General features: G+C 52.6%; 1 protein-coding gene across 2 annotated transcripts in view; it reads left to right on the forward strand.

Moving 5' to 3' along the window:
- The window catches only part of ARID3A (AT-rich interaction domain 3A), a 126,414-nt gene that overhangs the window by 42,595 nt on the left and 70,066 nt on the right, over positions 1-13,753 (forward strand). For both annotated transcript variants that reach the window (XM_074978632.1, XM_074978631.1), the window contains exons 2-3: positions 997-2,036; positions 11,436-11,760. In XM_074978632.1, coding sequence (XP_074834733.1) covers positions 1,606-2,036; positions 11,436-11,760 — 756 coding nt within the window. In that variant the 5' untranslated portion in view covers positions 997-1,605. The remainder of the gene's footprint in view (positions 1-996; positions 2,037-11,435; positions 11,761-13,753) is intronic.

Consider the following 13,753-nt stretch of genomic DNA (forward strand, 5'->3'; position numbering starts at 1 on the left):
GGCCCTGCCCCTTTGCCTCAGGCCCCGCCCCCTGCTCCTCCACACCAGCTGTGGGGCCAGGGGATGACCTGGGGCCGGGAGTTGTACGCTGCAGCAGGGGGTCGTCTCCCTTCGCACTCACCACCTGGGTGGCGGTACCGGCAGCCTGTTCCACTCCGCTTCCCGCTGCCGCACAGGAGCAGGGTGCCGGGGCCCAGGAGGGCGGCGCTGCAGAGCAGGAGGCCAAGCTCCTGCCAACCATGTGGTGAGTGTGGGGAGAGGCAACCCCCCTACAGCTGCTCCTGCCACCGCTGCACACAATCCCAGCCACAGGTAATGCCCAGGCTCAGCCCCAGGTAACCCTCCCCACCTGGCCACAGGATGGCTGGGGTGGGGCCACGGGCTGCACCTCGTCCTGGCTGTGTGCTTGGTTTTCTGCGGCAGGGTGGGGTGCGTGGGTAGGTGATGGGGAGAGGTGGGTGCGGGGCAGGCAGTGGTGGTAGGGGGAGATGGAGAAGCTTTTTTCCATGCCATTGTTCCCTGCCTGTTTCCAAGGTCAGCACTCAGCCCTGTGCAGAGCTGTGGAGGAGGAGCTGGGCAGGACTGGCTCTTCCAGTAGCCTTTCTCTTCCCACATGCCTTGGGCTGGGGAGCAGCGGGGGCTCGGGGCGAAGGGTCACCTCGTAGGTGTGGGGTGTGAGGTGGAGAGGAGCCCATTATCTGTGAGTGGGTGACACCAGGGCTGCTGGGAGCTGCCTGGAGCTGTGGGAGGCCAGGGTCTAATGACCAGCTCCTAGACTGCAAAGCCGGCAACAGGCTTGCAGAGCAAGCTGAGGGACTGTGCCACCCCACCCTTCTTCCTCCCTCCGCATGTCTCCCTGGTCCTCCTCCCCCAGGGCCCAGCCTCCCTCTCCCACCACTCCTGGCTTCAGCAGGCGGCTGGTTAACTCTTTCTCTCCTGCCTGCCGTCAGCCCCAGCCCAGGCCACGCTAACTCTGCTTTCTCTCCCCCACCCCAGGTTTGTGCCGACACCTGGATGAAACCGACCTGGCCAAGGAGTAGCGGGACCCTGCCCCGCTGCTGCGGCAGAGCCGGAAGAAGGAAGGAAGCTGCGGTCCAGTCTGGGGAGTGCCCCTCGAGCTAGCGGGGTGCAATGCACAGGACTGCGTTGGCTGCCTACTGAGCCAGAGGCATCTGGGTGGCGGAGACGAGACTGACGCCCTAGGGAGGGCCTTGCAGCGAGCTGATTGTTTCTTTTCCCTTGTTCCGAGGGTCCTGTCACTGGTGCCGCGGGGAACGTACCGGCTGCCTTGCAGGGTGTCGGCTCCTTGCTGCAAAGCAGCCCGTCCATGTAACACCTTGCTGTCCACGTCCCCCTGTGCAGTTCCCTCTACGCTCCCCAAGGCCACTCTGAACCCCTGTCCTCCGCCCCGATACTGCCCAGTCCTGGGCTTTGCACCCTCTTAGGATCTTGGCGTCCAGCTCCCCTGGGGCATTGCAGCCCGCAGGGCGTCATCCTCCAGACATCCCTCTACTCCCGGACATTGCACCCTCCCCTCCAGGGCGGTGCACCGCAGGTGCATTGCCCAGCGCCTCCCCCAGGGAGCTGCTGCCTGCTGGCAGAGCCATGAAGCTGCAGGCCGTGATGGAGAACCTGCAGCGGCAGCAGCGAGCCCGGCTGCAGCAGGAGCTGGAGGCGCGGCAGCAGCAGGAGCAGCAGCGCTCTACCCCTCCCCCGTCGGCGCTACCGCCCCCTCCTCCGCCCCCCGGGCCGACCGTCGCCCTCCCTGCTGGGGTCTCTCCCATGGCCCGTGGGCGCAGCCAGGACCCTGCCCCGACGGAGGAGGGGGTGGAACTTGAGAGCGCCCGCATCCAGCGGGCCCAGATGGCTGCCCTGGCTGCCATGCGGGCGGCCGCAGCTGGACTGAGCCACTCGCCCAGCTCAGGGATGTCCGATGAGAGCCAGGCCTCGGAGGAGGAAGAGGAGGAAGAGCAGGGAGAAGAGGAAGAGGACGGCGGGTACCAGCAGGAGATGGGCTCGGAGGAAGAGGAGGAGGGGTGAGTGTGGCTGCATAGGACATCTTGACCTGAATGGATACACTGGTGCATAAATTAAGGTAGTTCTGTCCTCACCATGGGTTGGAAGCTGGGATCAAATCTGGGCCTTTGATTGCTGCAGACACAAGTCTGTTCTACTTGAGCTGCAAGAGTGCATCCCTCTGCCTCTAACAGTAGTAGGCTTTTATCTCCTGCCCCAGCCACTGACAGAGGTACCATAACACTTGGCCAATCCGTGACTCTGACTTGTGTATGTGTGTGGATAACGTAGCATCAAACTCGCATCCCATTTCAGGAAAGTAGTTTTGGTTTTATGCAAATTTACATGGGAGCGTTCTCAGGCTGCACAATGTCTCCTTTTGATTAAGGAAACGGTTGTAAACTGAAGTAGATTTTGGAGGTTTCAAAAAGATCACACTTGCATTTACCTGACTGACTACATAGCCACCAAAAATCAAACGTTAACTAAAATTGCAGCGTGTGTTGAGAGATGTCTCCCTTCTGCTGCATAAATAAATACAGGTGCCCGGTGCAGGCATCTCAAGCAGATGTCTGAAGGTTTAGTCCCCACCCATGCTCCCTCTAATCTTTTCCTTCAATGTGCGGAATAATTTTTTACATGCGCTTAAGTAAGTGCACCGGTAGAAACAAACAGCCTTGCTATGGGCACTCTGCTTATCAGCTGGGTGGCATTGGACTCTCTCATGAGCAGCTGCCCAAGTGGGCATCTTACAGGGAACACTGGTCCTCGCTGATGGGCTGATAGTGGTGTTGTGATGCCATGTGCAGAGAAGCCAAAGTGATGCCAAAATCCTCTTTGGATGTGTGTTCTCTTTGAAGTCATTGACATGACAGCAGTTTTCAAGTACTTTAAAGAGGGTTACAAGGACGAGGGAGAAAAATGGTTCTCTGTGGTCTCCTAGGCCAGGACAAGGAGCAATGGGCCTAAGCTGCAGCAGGGGAGGTTTAGGTTGGACATTAGGAAAAATTTCCCAACTGTCAGGGTGGCTAAACACTGGAATAAATTACCTGGGGAGGTGGCGGAATCTCCATCACTGGAGATATTTAAGAGCAGGTCAGACAGACACCTATTGGGGATGGTCTACACTAGACGGTGTTTGGCCCTGCCAAGAGGGCAGGGAACTGGACTCGACCTCTTGAAGTTCCTTCCAGTTCTAGCATTCTATGACTGTGTGATTTTTGGGGTCTTCCAACCCCTCCCACCTGTGGTCTCGTAATATAACTTTTGGTTGAGTCTCTGATCCCTCTTGCCCAGAGTGAAAGCGCTAGGACCCACCTTCGGCAGCTGATGGGAAGAACCAGATTCGGGGGCAGCCGTGATTCCTGCCTGGGAATGGCTTTTGGGAGAGAATCCCATGGACTCAGCCAGAGGGAGGCAGTTGGGAGTAGCATGTAGAATACTTTCCTGTCTATACCACGCCCTTCGTGGTTTGTTCTGCGGTATGCTGGGTCACCCATGTAGCTTTCCTTTAGAACTGCCGGAATTGCAGGGTGATTTGGGCCGTCTCTTCTGTGGGAGCCAGTGCAGGGTATTTTGATTCAGTCCCGTCTAGTCTTCAGTTTCTCAAGGCACCAGATCGGTCTGGTGCCCGGCCACCTGTCTGCTGCCACCCCATATAGGACGGGGCACTTTGGACAGGCGCAGGAGCTGTCTGTCAACAGCTGTCCGCTTTTGGAAGTGCCGTCTCAGGATTTTTTCGCTGGGATAGCAATGCGGCTTGTTTTCGGCTCAGTTAAAGGGTCAACGTCCTGTTAAATCTTTAGTTCTAATGCCAGCATTCCTTGTGTCACTGATAAGATAGACACTTGCATGGATTTTAAAAAATCACCTTGACTTCAAGTCACTTCTGCTGTTTGTTGCACTTGGAATGGGCTATGAAACAGTGCCCTTGGCGTCTGCCTCTATCTCTACCTAATTTGCAGTGTTGCGAATAGAGGGAATCGCTGTACTACAAGTTGAACCTCTTTAGTCTGGCACCCTCGGGACCTGACTGGTGCTGGATGAGTGAGTTTGTCAAACTACGAGAAGTCAGTATTGTCTAGCAACGTTACCAGCACTTCCACTGCTTGCTGGGCTCTGAGAAGGCACTTAAGGGATAACTTACAGCTAAAGAACAGCCCAGAACACTGAGGGCCAGGTCTGGTGGCTGCAAACAAACTTAATGGGACTGTGGGAAACTTGGCCATGCCCATGATAAGTGGTCATCCAGCTAACGCAAATCACACCGGATTAGGGATGTTGCCCAACGACAGAGTTCCGGATTAGCGAGGTTCAACCTGTAGCATGAATGTGTCCACCATTGGTCTCCAGGATGACATTGGTGACATTGTTCTGGTGTGTGTCAAATGCCCTACACTGCAAATAGCTTGTGAAGATTCTCCTGTAGTTCAGGTATTAGTGGAGTGGCTGTGACTTTTGCTGGGAGAGGGATCCAAGTTTGGTCCCTGCTGTTGCTGTGATGTTGCAAGTGGCCAAGCGTCTAGAAGATGACACATGTGGTGCAATATTGGTGTCTGGGGAGGGGGATGAGGCTAGAAACCTGCGGTGTAAATGTTTTAAAAGCTAAGCTGGTGACACACCTTCCCCTGTGCGAGTCTGTTTGTTTAAGGCAAGTTCAGAGCCACAGCACGATCAGCCACCTTTCAAGTTAAATAGATGCACTGGATTTTATTCCTTCTTTTGTCTTGCTTTTCCTCTCCATTGGCAAGTGGCAGGAGCCAAGCAGCTGTGCAGGTGTTCTTCACTGGCCTGATTCCGTGCCTGGGCCCCCTTTCCCTTCAGTACCCGAAAGAAAAATACACAAGTGCATCCTGGCAGCATGTTGATGTGGAGCAAACATTAAGCTGGGCTATCTTGATCTTGCCAGGCAGAGAAGTGGGGCCCAGCCACACCTCTTTGGGAGGAATGATAAGGCTGTTACGTTCCCCAAAACTCTGACTCTGCTAGTGTGAGCCTCCTAATCTTTGACTTGCTCTTGGCCGAAGAAGTGTCCATTGTGCATGATGAGAAATCCGCAATAGGGCACCTGTAATCTATGAGTTCAGGGTCTGTCTCTTTCTAGTGGCTGGGGGATGCAAGAGAACAAGTACCTTGTTGCTGTTCTAGATCAGTTGCTTGAGCCTTTAAAGCTTCATTTGCCAGCTTCTCTCCTCATGGTTAATCTGTGCCCATCTCTGTTGCAATTCCCTCTTCTATGTGGATCCATTGGAAACGTCCGGCGCAAATGATCAGGGGGCTGGAGCACATGACCTATGAGGAGAGGCTGAGGGATTTGGGCTTATTTAGTTTGCAGAAGAGAAGAGTGAGGGGTGATTTGACAGCAGCCTTCAGCTTCCTGCAGGGGGGCTCTAAAGAGGTTGGAGAGAGGCTGTTCCCGGTAGTGAGGGATGGCAGAACTAGGAGCAATGGTCTCAAGTTACAGTGGGGGAGGTCCAGGTTGGATTTTAGGAAAAACTGTTTCTCCAGGAGGGCGGTGAAGCACTGGAATGTGTTACCAAGAAAGGTGGTGGAATCTGCATCCCCAGAGGTTTTTAAGTTCCAGCTTGACAAAGCCCTGGCTGGGATTGATCCTGCTTGAAGCAAGGGGCTGGCCTTGATGACCTCCTGAGGTCCCCTCCAGCCCTAGGATTCTATGGTTCTATGAATGTGGGTTAACTGGTCTGGGCTGTTTACTTACCACAGATGACATCTTTTACATGCCATCAGGGTCTGGTACCAGCCTTCCGGGGGAGCCCATGAAAGCGTGGGCCATTTTGATCAAAGCAGACTTGCAAACCTCTCGGGGAAACGCCCCCTGAGCAGCTCCTCCCCCTACTAAGGCTGAATTTATCGATCAGTAACACGGGAATAAATGGTTAATCATTCCAGTAGGCGGCTTGTAGCCTTACCTGACAGCTGCTTGATCCTGATGGGCTTCAGGAAGCCGCTGTGGGTGTGCAGCAGCTCCTTGGGGCCTTACCCACAGCAGACCTGGCTAACCAGGGACTCTTGAGTCTTCAGCACAGAGCATAGGAGCTCCTGGAGGTCCCGGCTGTGCCGGTGGATTGGCAGCCTGCAGCTTCCTATGACACACGCACCCGTCTGCCTATAGGCCTGTAGCATCGAATACATCCTTCGTCCTTTTATATCGCATCTCTCTCCGTGGAATCTGTTCACATAAAGCCGGGGTCAGCAACCTTTCCAAGGCAGAGGGCCGAGATTTAACCTTCTGACCTCTATGGATGGTCCAAGTGCCGGTGATACTTTTTCAAGTCACTAATAGTCCTCCTGACAAGAGCTTCATTCATAAATAAATGCTGAGGCCGAGCTTTTCCATGCAGGTGGTGGGTGGCAGCATTAGCTGGTCTTTTGTCAGCCCCCGGGCGGCCTGGCTTTGAGCAAGCTCCCAGCTGTGTGGGGGAGGAGGGGCAGGGCTGAACTCCTACCTCATGTGCCAGGGCAAATCAGCTTGTGTCCCGCTCTTGGCACCAGTGCTGGGGTTGCTGACCTTTGATGCTGACCCCGTGGTCTCAAGCTGCCCGCTGCTCCCCTTGAGAATAGAGGTCTGAAGCCAGGTGGTGGATGGACTCAACGCTGCCCATCAAAATACACCTATATCTCAGAGGGCAGAACGGGGCTACTCTGGTGCCGGGTAAATCTTCCCACTTGCGCTGGGGTGAATGGCAATTGAGCAGAACTCTTTGTTCTCCCCGGCCCAGCCGACACTGGATATGGGACGGGGGGAGCTTGGGAATTCTCTTTGCCGCAGAACAACTTTTGTCTCCTTTTGAGGCAGCTGTGCCAGCCCAGCTCTGAGTCCCCACTCGTGTCTGGCACCCTGAGACCCCCACCTGCTCCCCACCCGACTCACTCACTTGACCCCACCCCCATCTGCCCTCCCATGTGGTGAGAAACCTGGTTCTAGGGAGGTGGGGAGGAAACGCTGGGCCTGCTGTCCTGCAAGACGAAAGCTTCCCTGGCATCTGATGAAGCAGGTCTTTGCCCACGAAAGCCCATGCGGCAAAACCTCCATTAGTCTCTAAGGTGCCACAATGCTTCTTGTTGTTCTCAAAGCTACAGACTACCACGGCGACCTCTCTGATACTTTCCCTGGCCGTGACTCAGCTCAGCCCACCATTGAAACTAGTAAAGAAAATTGCTCCTCTGTGCTGCAGGATTGCTTTGCTTTGTGAAGCCACAGACTTAACCCGGCACCTCCTCTGGGACCACTGAAACTGGGCACGTCTCAGAAAAACAAAGTCAGCCCAGCTACCGAGGTGTGTGAAATCCACACGCCTGATCCAGGCGGGAACTTGACTGCGTAGAGCAGCGTTTCTTAAACTTTTGGAGGCCACGAGATACCAAACGATAATGGGGTTTGTTTGTTTTTTTTTTACGTGGAACACCATGAAAATGTTCGTTTTTTTTAAAAAAAAAAAAAAAGTTGTCTGGCCAAAACCAACCCAAACAGCAACGTGTACAGCAAAACCAAAAGGAAGCAATTTAATCAAGTATCCTAGCAATGAAGAGGGATCCTGGTGTCTGGTTTTAATAACAGAACACGCCTTCTTTTGAATTATTTTTCCAAATGCTGGTGGTGCACCTGTGCGTTGCTGGTGGCGCTCCAGCGTTCCCATGTCGTTTAAGAAACGCCGGAGCAGACAGTGCTAGGCTGCTGGAAGAATCTTCCGTCGGCTCAGCCGCCGTTAGCTACAGCAATTTGGAAAGCCTTTGCGGGCACCGTAGTGAGTGCTTGTGGCTGTGCTGCTGCAGTATTTCTATGGAAGTCCGCAGTCTTGAGCAAAACCACCTCTCTGCTTCCCCACCCCGGCCCTGTCTAGTGCAGGCTTTCCCTCGGCGTCCCCACCCCAACGTTAGGGTCCAAAGAATAAACGAGCTCAACTGGCTTGTTTGTTTTTTCCTGCCCTGGGAGGGGAGTGCTTCTTTGCCAGCAATAATATGCGCTTGGATCCAGCACAGTTGGCATGAAGGGAAAATTTTCTAATCAGTTAGAGGGATGGAGAATAAGAGAGGGAATATCTTATTGCTTCTGTATAAATCCGTGGTACGGCCACATCTTGAATATTGCCTATAGACGTGGTCAGCTCATCTCAAAAAAGATACAGTGGTATTGGCAAAGGTTCAGAAAAGGGTGACAAAAATGATGAGGGGTGTGGCAAGGCGGCCATGTGAAGAGAGATTAAAAAGACTGGGACTTTTCAGTTTAGGGGATATGATAGAGAAACATAAAATCAGGAGGGGTGTGGAAAAAGTGACGAAGGAAAAGTTATTGACTTGTTCCCAGAATGCAAGAACTAGGGGTCACCCAATGAAATTAAAGAGCAGCAGGTTTAAAAGTAACGAAAGGAAGCGTTTTCTTCACGCAGCGCACGGATGCCCTGTGGAACTCCTCGCCACAGGAGGTTGTGAAGACCAAGACTTTCCCAGGATTCAGAAAAGAACTAGATACATTCATGGAGGTTAGGGCCATCGATAGATATTAGCCAGGCTGGGTAGGGATGGTGTCCCCCACCTCTGTCAGGAGAAGGATCACTTGGGTGATCGTTTGTTCTCTTCTTTCCCTGTGGGGCACCTGGCATTAGCCACTGTCTGCAGACAGGACACTGGGCTAGACAGACCTTTGGTCTGACCCAGTCTGGCTTTTCTTATGGGTCTAAACCTGGTTCAGCTAAGCTGGCAGGAGCCAGGCTGGAGATGGGTCTTTATTTATTTATCTTTTTCACAGCTGGTCTGACCTGTTTTGCGGGAGGACTAGGCTGCCTTTAGCTCACCTCAGACTGTCAGTAGTGCAGCTCAGTCTGGCTTAGCTGCTCCAGTTCTGAAACCAGTGAGAAAATGTCTCCAGTACAGATGGGTCCCTGGGAGATGTGACAATAAATTTTAAGTTCTGGTCAAAACAAGAACGTGGGCTCAGCTCGTGGTTGAAGGGGGTGCTGCTACTTCCAGAGAGGATGGGTCCCCATATAGGGAAGAGAGACAGGACTTTGAGTCAGTCTGGATCAGAGTTCGCTCTATTTTTCCCACCCATGTGCAGAACAAATTTTATGTGCACCAAGGCATGTGCAGATGTGCACCACCCGGAAAAACACAGGCTGTTGGCTGTGGGTGTTCTGCTAATCAGCTGGGCAGCACCTCACTCTCTCCTGGGCAGCCTCCCAAGCGCTCAACTTACAGGGCACCCGGGTCTGGATGGGATCATGCGATGGACCAGTGGCGAGTTCTGTAGTAGTAGCATCCTTCAGTCTACATAGACTATGGATTGCGCCCTTCGTAGTTCCGTTTGGCGTCCTCATTTGCAGCGTCGGCTGTGACCGTGAAGACCCACACGAGAGTGACAGTCCTTGCTGCATCTGCTGCATATGTAATGGGTGTCTGGCAGGTCCCTACTGTGCTTTCTGTGGGCTCGCTTCTCCTCTGCTAGCTGTCTGATCCTCAACTCACCCTTCTGAAGGCCCTTGTATCGTTCCTGCCTCCATCTGCTGCGATCGTCTGCCAGCTCCTCCCAGCTGTCTGGCTTGATGGCATCAAGCCAGGAGAGCCCTGTACTGCATCCAATCCATGCAGTTAGCGTGAGTTCCCACCTCTGTCTGTGAAAGCAGAGGCTGGCTGCAGGAGTCAGTCTTCTGAGCATGCGTGTAAAATAGTGCGACCCTTCTTTTTCTGTTGCGAGAAGGAAAAGGGCTTTTTGCTAGGGATGTGCCCCTGACTCTGGCTGGTGTGTGGCTGTGGAAGTAGTGGGCTGGGCTAGGGGGTGGCCAGAACTCTGGGCCAAAAGGGCCCAGCTGCTCTGACCTCGTGCGGTGGCGGTACTGCTCAGTAGGAAGGGGCACTGGCCCAACTTTCGTTGAAGTCGGAAGAGGTGAGGAGCCTTTCAGGATCTGGGCTGCAGGTGGGCCTGCTGTAGGAACCTGCACAGAACAGAGCCAGTCTAGACCTGACTGTGGATCCATCTACATCTTCACCAGCAGCCAGAGGAGCCCTGCATTAGGCAGTTAAGGGATAATTTCTTGGAGAGGTTTCCTGCTCAAGCCTCAGAGTAGGAGGACTCATACTCCATCCTAAACTCTTGCTCTGGCTGTTATATCAGGAGGTGTCTTGTGGCAGTGAGTTCTGCAGGCCAACAGCAGCTGGTGTGGAAACACCGTCTCCTCTGCCAGCTATGAATTTGCCCCCTTTTCATGGAGCAGTCCTCTAATACACGGGTGCATAAATTGGGGGGCAGGCCCCCTTGGGGGGTGTGAAATTTTGTAAGGGGGCCACAGCATGATTGGCCATTGAGTCTCAGGCTCAATATTGAGTCTGGTCTGGTCTGGCTATGGTCCGAAGAAGCGGGTCTGTCCCACGAAAGCTCACCTAAGAAACTATTTTGCTAGTCTTTAAAGTGCTACTTGACTGCTTTTTGTTTTAATAGGTTCCTGTTTTTAGGTCTGTGTATTCGCATTTATCTAGAGCATTAGTAAAGTTTTTTACATTCTATAGACTTATTTTCTTTTTATAGGAACATAACCGACACTTCCATCCATTTGGATTCTATTAGACAGGGGGGTGGTTGCAAATTTCAGGGATGAAAAGTGTGGCCCAGTGTAAGAAGCTTGCTTGCCCCTGCTTTAATACTCGGGATTGGATTGACTCCAGTGTCTTCTCCATTGTGGGGGGGCAGCTCTGTTTGTGTGTTTGGTTTTTTAGCAAGTGCATAGTCTTATCATAGGACTGGAAGTGACCTGTAGAGGTTATCAAGTCCAGGCCTCTGTATTCAAAGCAGGACCTATCACTGTAATGGGGTTCAGGGATCCCCAAGCTCTGCACCCCATCCACAGGCAGGAGTGACTCTCACTCAGCAGAGCAGTGTGTTTATTAGCCATCAGGGCACAGTGTCATACAGAAGAGTCAGTACAGCAGGCAGGGACAGCCAGTCCAATTCATGCTGGGGAAAGGAGGTCCCCAGCGGCCCCTGGTGCCAGGGTCTTGCCCCCTCCTTTTGCCTCCTGCGCCCCAGTCACTTACTACCAGATGGTCCATCCCTGGGCTGCAGCACATCCCACGGCTGCCACCAGTGTAATGGGCTTCAGGGGTCCCCAAGCGCTGCACAAGTTTTTAAATCTAACCTGTCCCAGGCTCTTGAAAGGCCCCACCTCAAGGACTGAGCTCACAACCTTGGGTTTACAAGGTAATGATCTAACCAGGGAACTATCCCTCCTACCTAAAGGAAAACAGGTAAATATTGCAGTCTCCTGGCCAGCATGGGGCTCAAACCAATGACAATGGTGTTATTAGCAACACAGACTAGCCAGCTGAGCTAGCCGGCCTGCCAAATGCTACCTTGTGAATATTCTCTCCTTGCCTCACCTCCCACACTTTTATTTTTTCCCCCACTCTAGGAAGTGCAAGTGGGAGGAAGATGACTTTGAAGAGGACATGGGGGAGGAGGAGGAGGAAGAGGATGAAGAGGAGGAGGAGGATTATGAAGAAGACGAAGAAATGGGGGAAGATGAAGGTCTGGGCTCAGCAGACGCGGCCAGATCGGGTCCAGGATCTCTGCTGCTTCGTAAGCCGCAGCTCCCCCAGCAGTACCGAGGCGAGCCCCAGAGGCTGCCGGGGAGCCAGGAACGGCTGTCGTCCGGCTTGAGCCATCAGGGGCATTTGCAGCTGCAGCAGCAGGCTCCGGACCATGGAGACTGGACGTACGAGGAGCAATTCAAGCAAGTAGGTACCACAAAGGCGCAGGTCCCTTTAAACGGCTGGTCGGCCGCGCGTTTATAAGCCGGTTACTTTTAATGCTGCGTGTCTAGTACTTAATCCCTCGGGGACCTTGAGCCAGGTCAAGGAGTTCTTGAGGAAGTCCCCTCCTCCTCCGTTGCTGGAATTGAGATGTTCGGTGAGATGTCAAGAGGTCTGGTGCGTCACTGGCTAAGCTGTGGGTACTGGTGTGTTAAGAGACTGGGTCCTTGGACGTGCTGGAACGGCTGCAGTAGCTTTGAAGGGTGACAGGCAGGTCTGACGCTGTGTATGAGTGCAGGGTAGAGGCCAGCAAGCCCAGAGCTCTGCTAGTTTATGCTTCAGTGGCTTTAGATGGATTTGAATATTTTGGTGGTATTTGGACTTATTTTGGCTGGTCCTTGGAGTTCCTGCACTGCTGGGAACAGTTTGGTACCATTTCAGAGGGAGGTGGCTAAATTGAAGAACCAGGGGATTGTGGTACTTTGCTCAGTCATTCAGAGTGGTGTTAATGGAGGTACTTTTGTGCTGGTGTGAATGGCTGACTGCATTGCCTGGAGGAGTGGTTCTCAACCCAGGATGCCTGTACCCCGGGGGTACGCAGAACTCACCCAGCGGGAACATGAGCTCAGTGTTTCGCCACCTTTTTATGAATAAAAAAGTTCGTCTTATTTTATGTTCATCCTTTTTTTTTTTTTTTTTAATTTATCCTTTTGCACGATCCTAAGTACAATGGCAAGTTGATTGACTATAGGCAATTTCTTCCAACCAGCTAGCTGTGATTGAATTGTTAAAACAAATGTGTTGCAAAGGTAGAAAATAAATTTGTGCGTCTGATAATTGTAGGTCCTAGGGGATGCTTCTAATACTGGGGGGAAAGGGTACTTTATGAAAAAAGGTTGAGAAACACTGAACTGGAGTTTTTAGGTGCGTGTGTCTTCAAACCAGATGTTTCGTCCTGTGTCTATAATGCTTCTGCTTTTTTCTGGCTTTAATTTTTTGTAACACTTTTCTCTCTCTCCATGTGTTAGCCTGCGTGGCTGGGACCGGTGACGGGAATATTCTGGCTGGGTTCTCATGGAAACACGAACTATGTGGTTCCCCCCACCCAGCCCCGAATGTTGGTTTCGGAGGCAGATCTGACCTTCTGGTGTCCATTTGCTGAGGTTTATGAAGGCAGGGACACTGGCTGTTTATACCGCAGTCATTTGGGCTCCACTGTAAGTTTGTGAGTTAAACGTGCCTAATCGCAAGTGCAGGCCCAGGCAAGTCACCTTGCTAAGTGCCTTGCTGGAGGGGAATCTTGCAACCTTGCCCAGCTTTGACACTTCATATCTAGGCCAGTGAGGCAATGCAAAACCCTGCAGGTTCCCTTCCAGGAATGGATCAAGATTGCCATTTCCCGGGGGTCGAAGGCAGCTGCAAATTGAATCGAGTGCCAGAGCAGAGCTTTGTGTATCTGCAAAATTGAATAAAAAGCTGATACAGGTTGAACCTCTGTAGTCCGGCACTCTGTCTGGCAACATCCATAATCTGGCATGATTTCAGTTAAGTGGTCATCCAGCTATCATGGGTGTAACCAAGTGTCCCGTGGTCCCATAAAGGTTGTTTCCAGGCCTGTCTGAGTTCTGTGCTGTTATTTAGCTGTAATTTTACCCCTAAAATGTCTTCTCAGAGCCCGGAGAGCTGTGGAAGAGTTGGTAACGTGCGAGACCCTATTGACCTCCTGTAGTTTGGCAAATTCTCTTGTCTGGCACCGATCAGCTCCTAAGGGTTCAGCTTGTATGTGTGGATTTTCAGGGCTCTACCCCTGAGATCATCCACATTCAGCGAATGGAGCTGCCTGCGCTATAACTCAGGAAACATGACTGGCGATCATCACTTTGCTTTCTCTGGGGTTTCACGCCCTCCCCGGCTTTTCCTTCCTTTCTGGGTCTCCTCCTTCCTTGTTTGCCTCCTGTGGTGGGGGAAGTGAAGATTC

Source organism: Carettochelys insculpta, chromosome 27 (genome assembly GCF_033958435.1).
Source record: "Carettochelys insculpta isolate YL-2023 chromosome 27, ASM3395843v1, whole genome shotgun sequence".
NCBI lineage: Eukaryota > Metazoa > Chordata > Testudines > Carettochelyidae > Carettochelys > Carettochelys insculpta.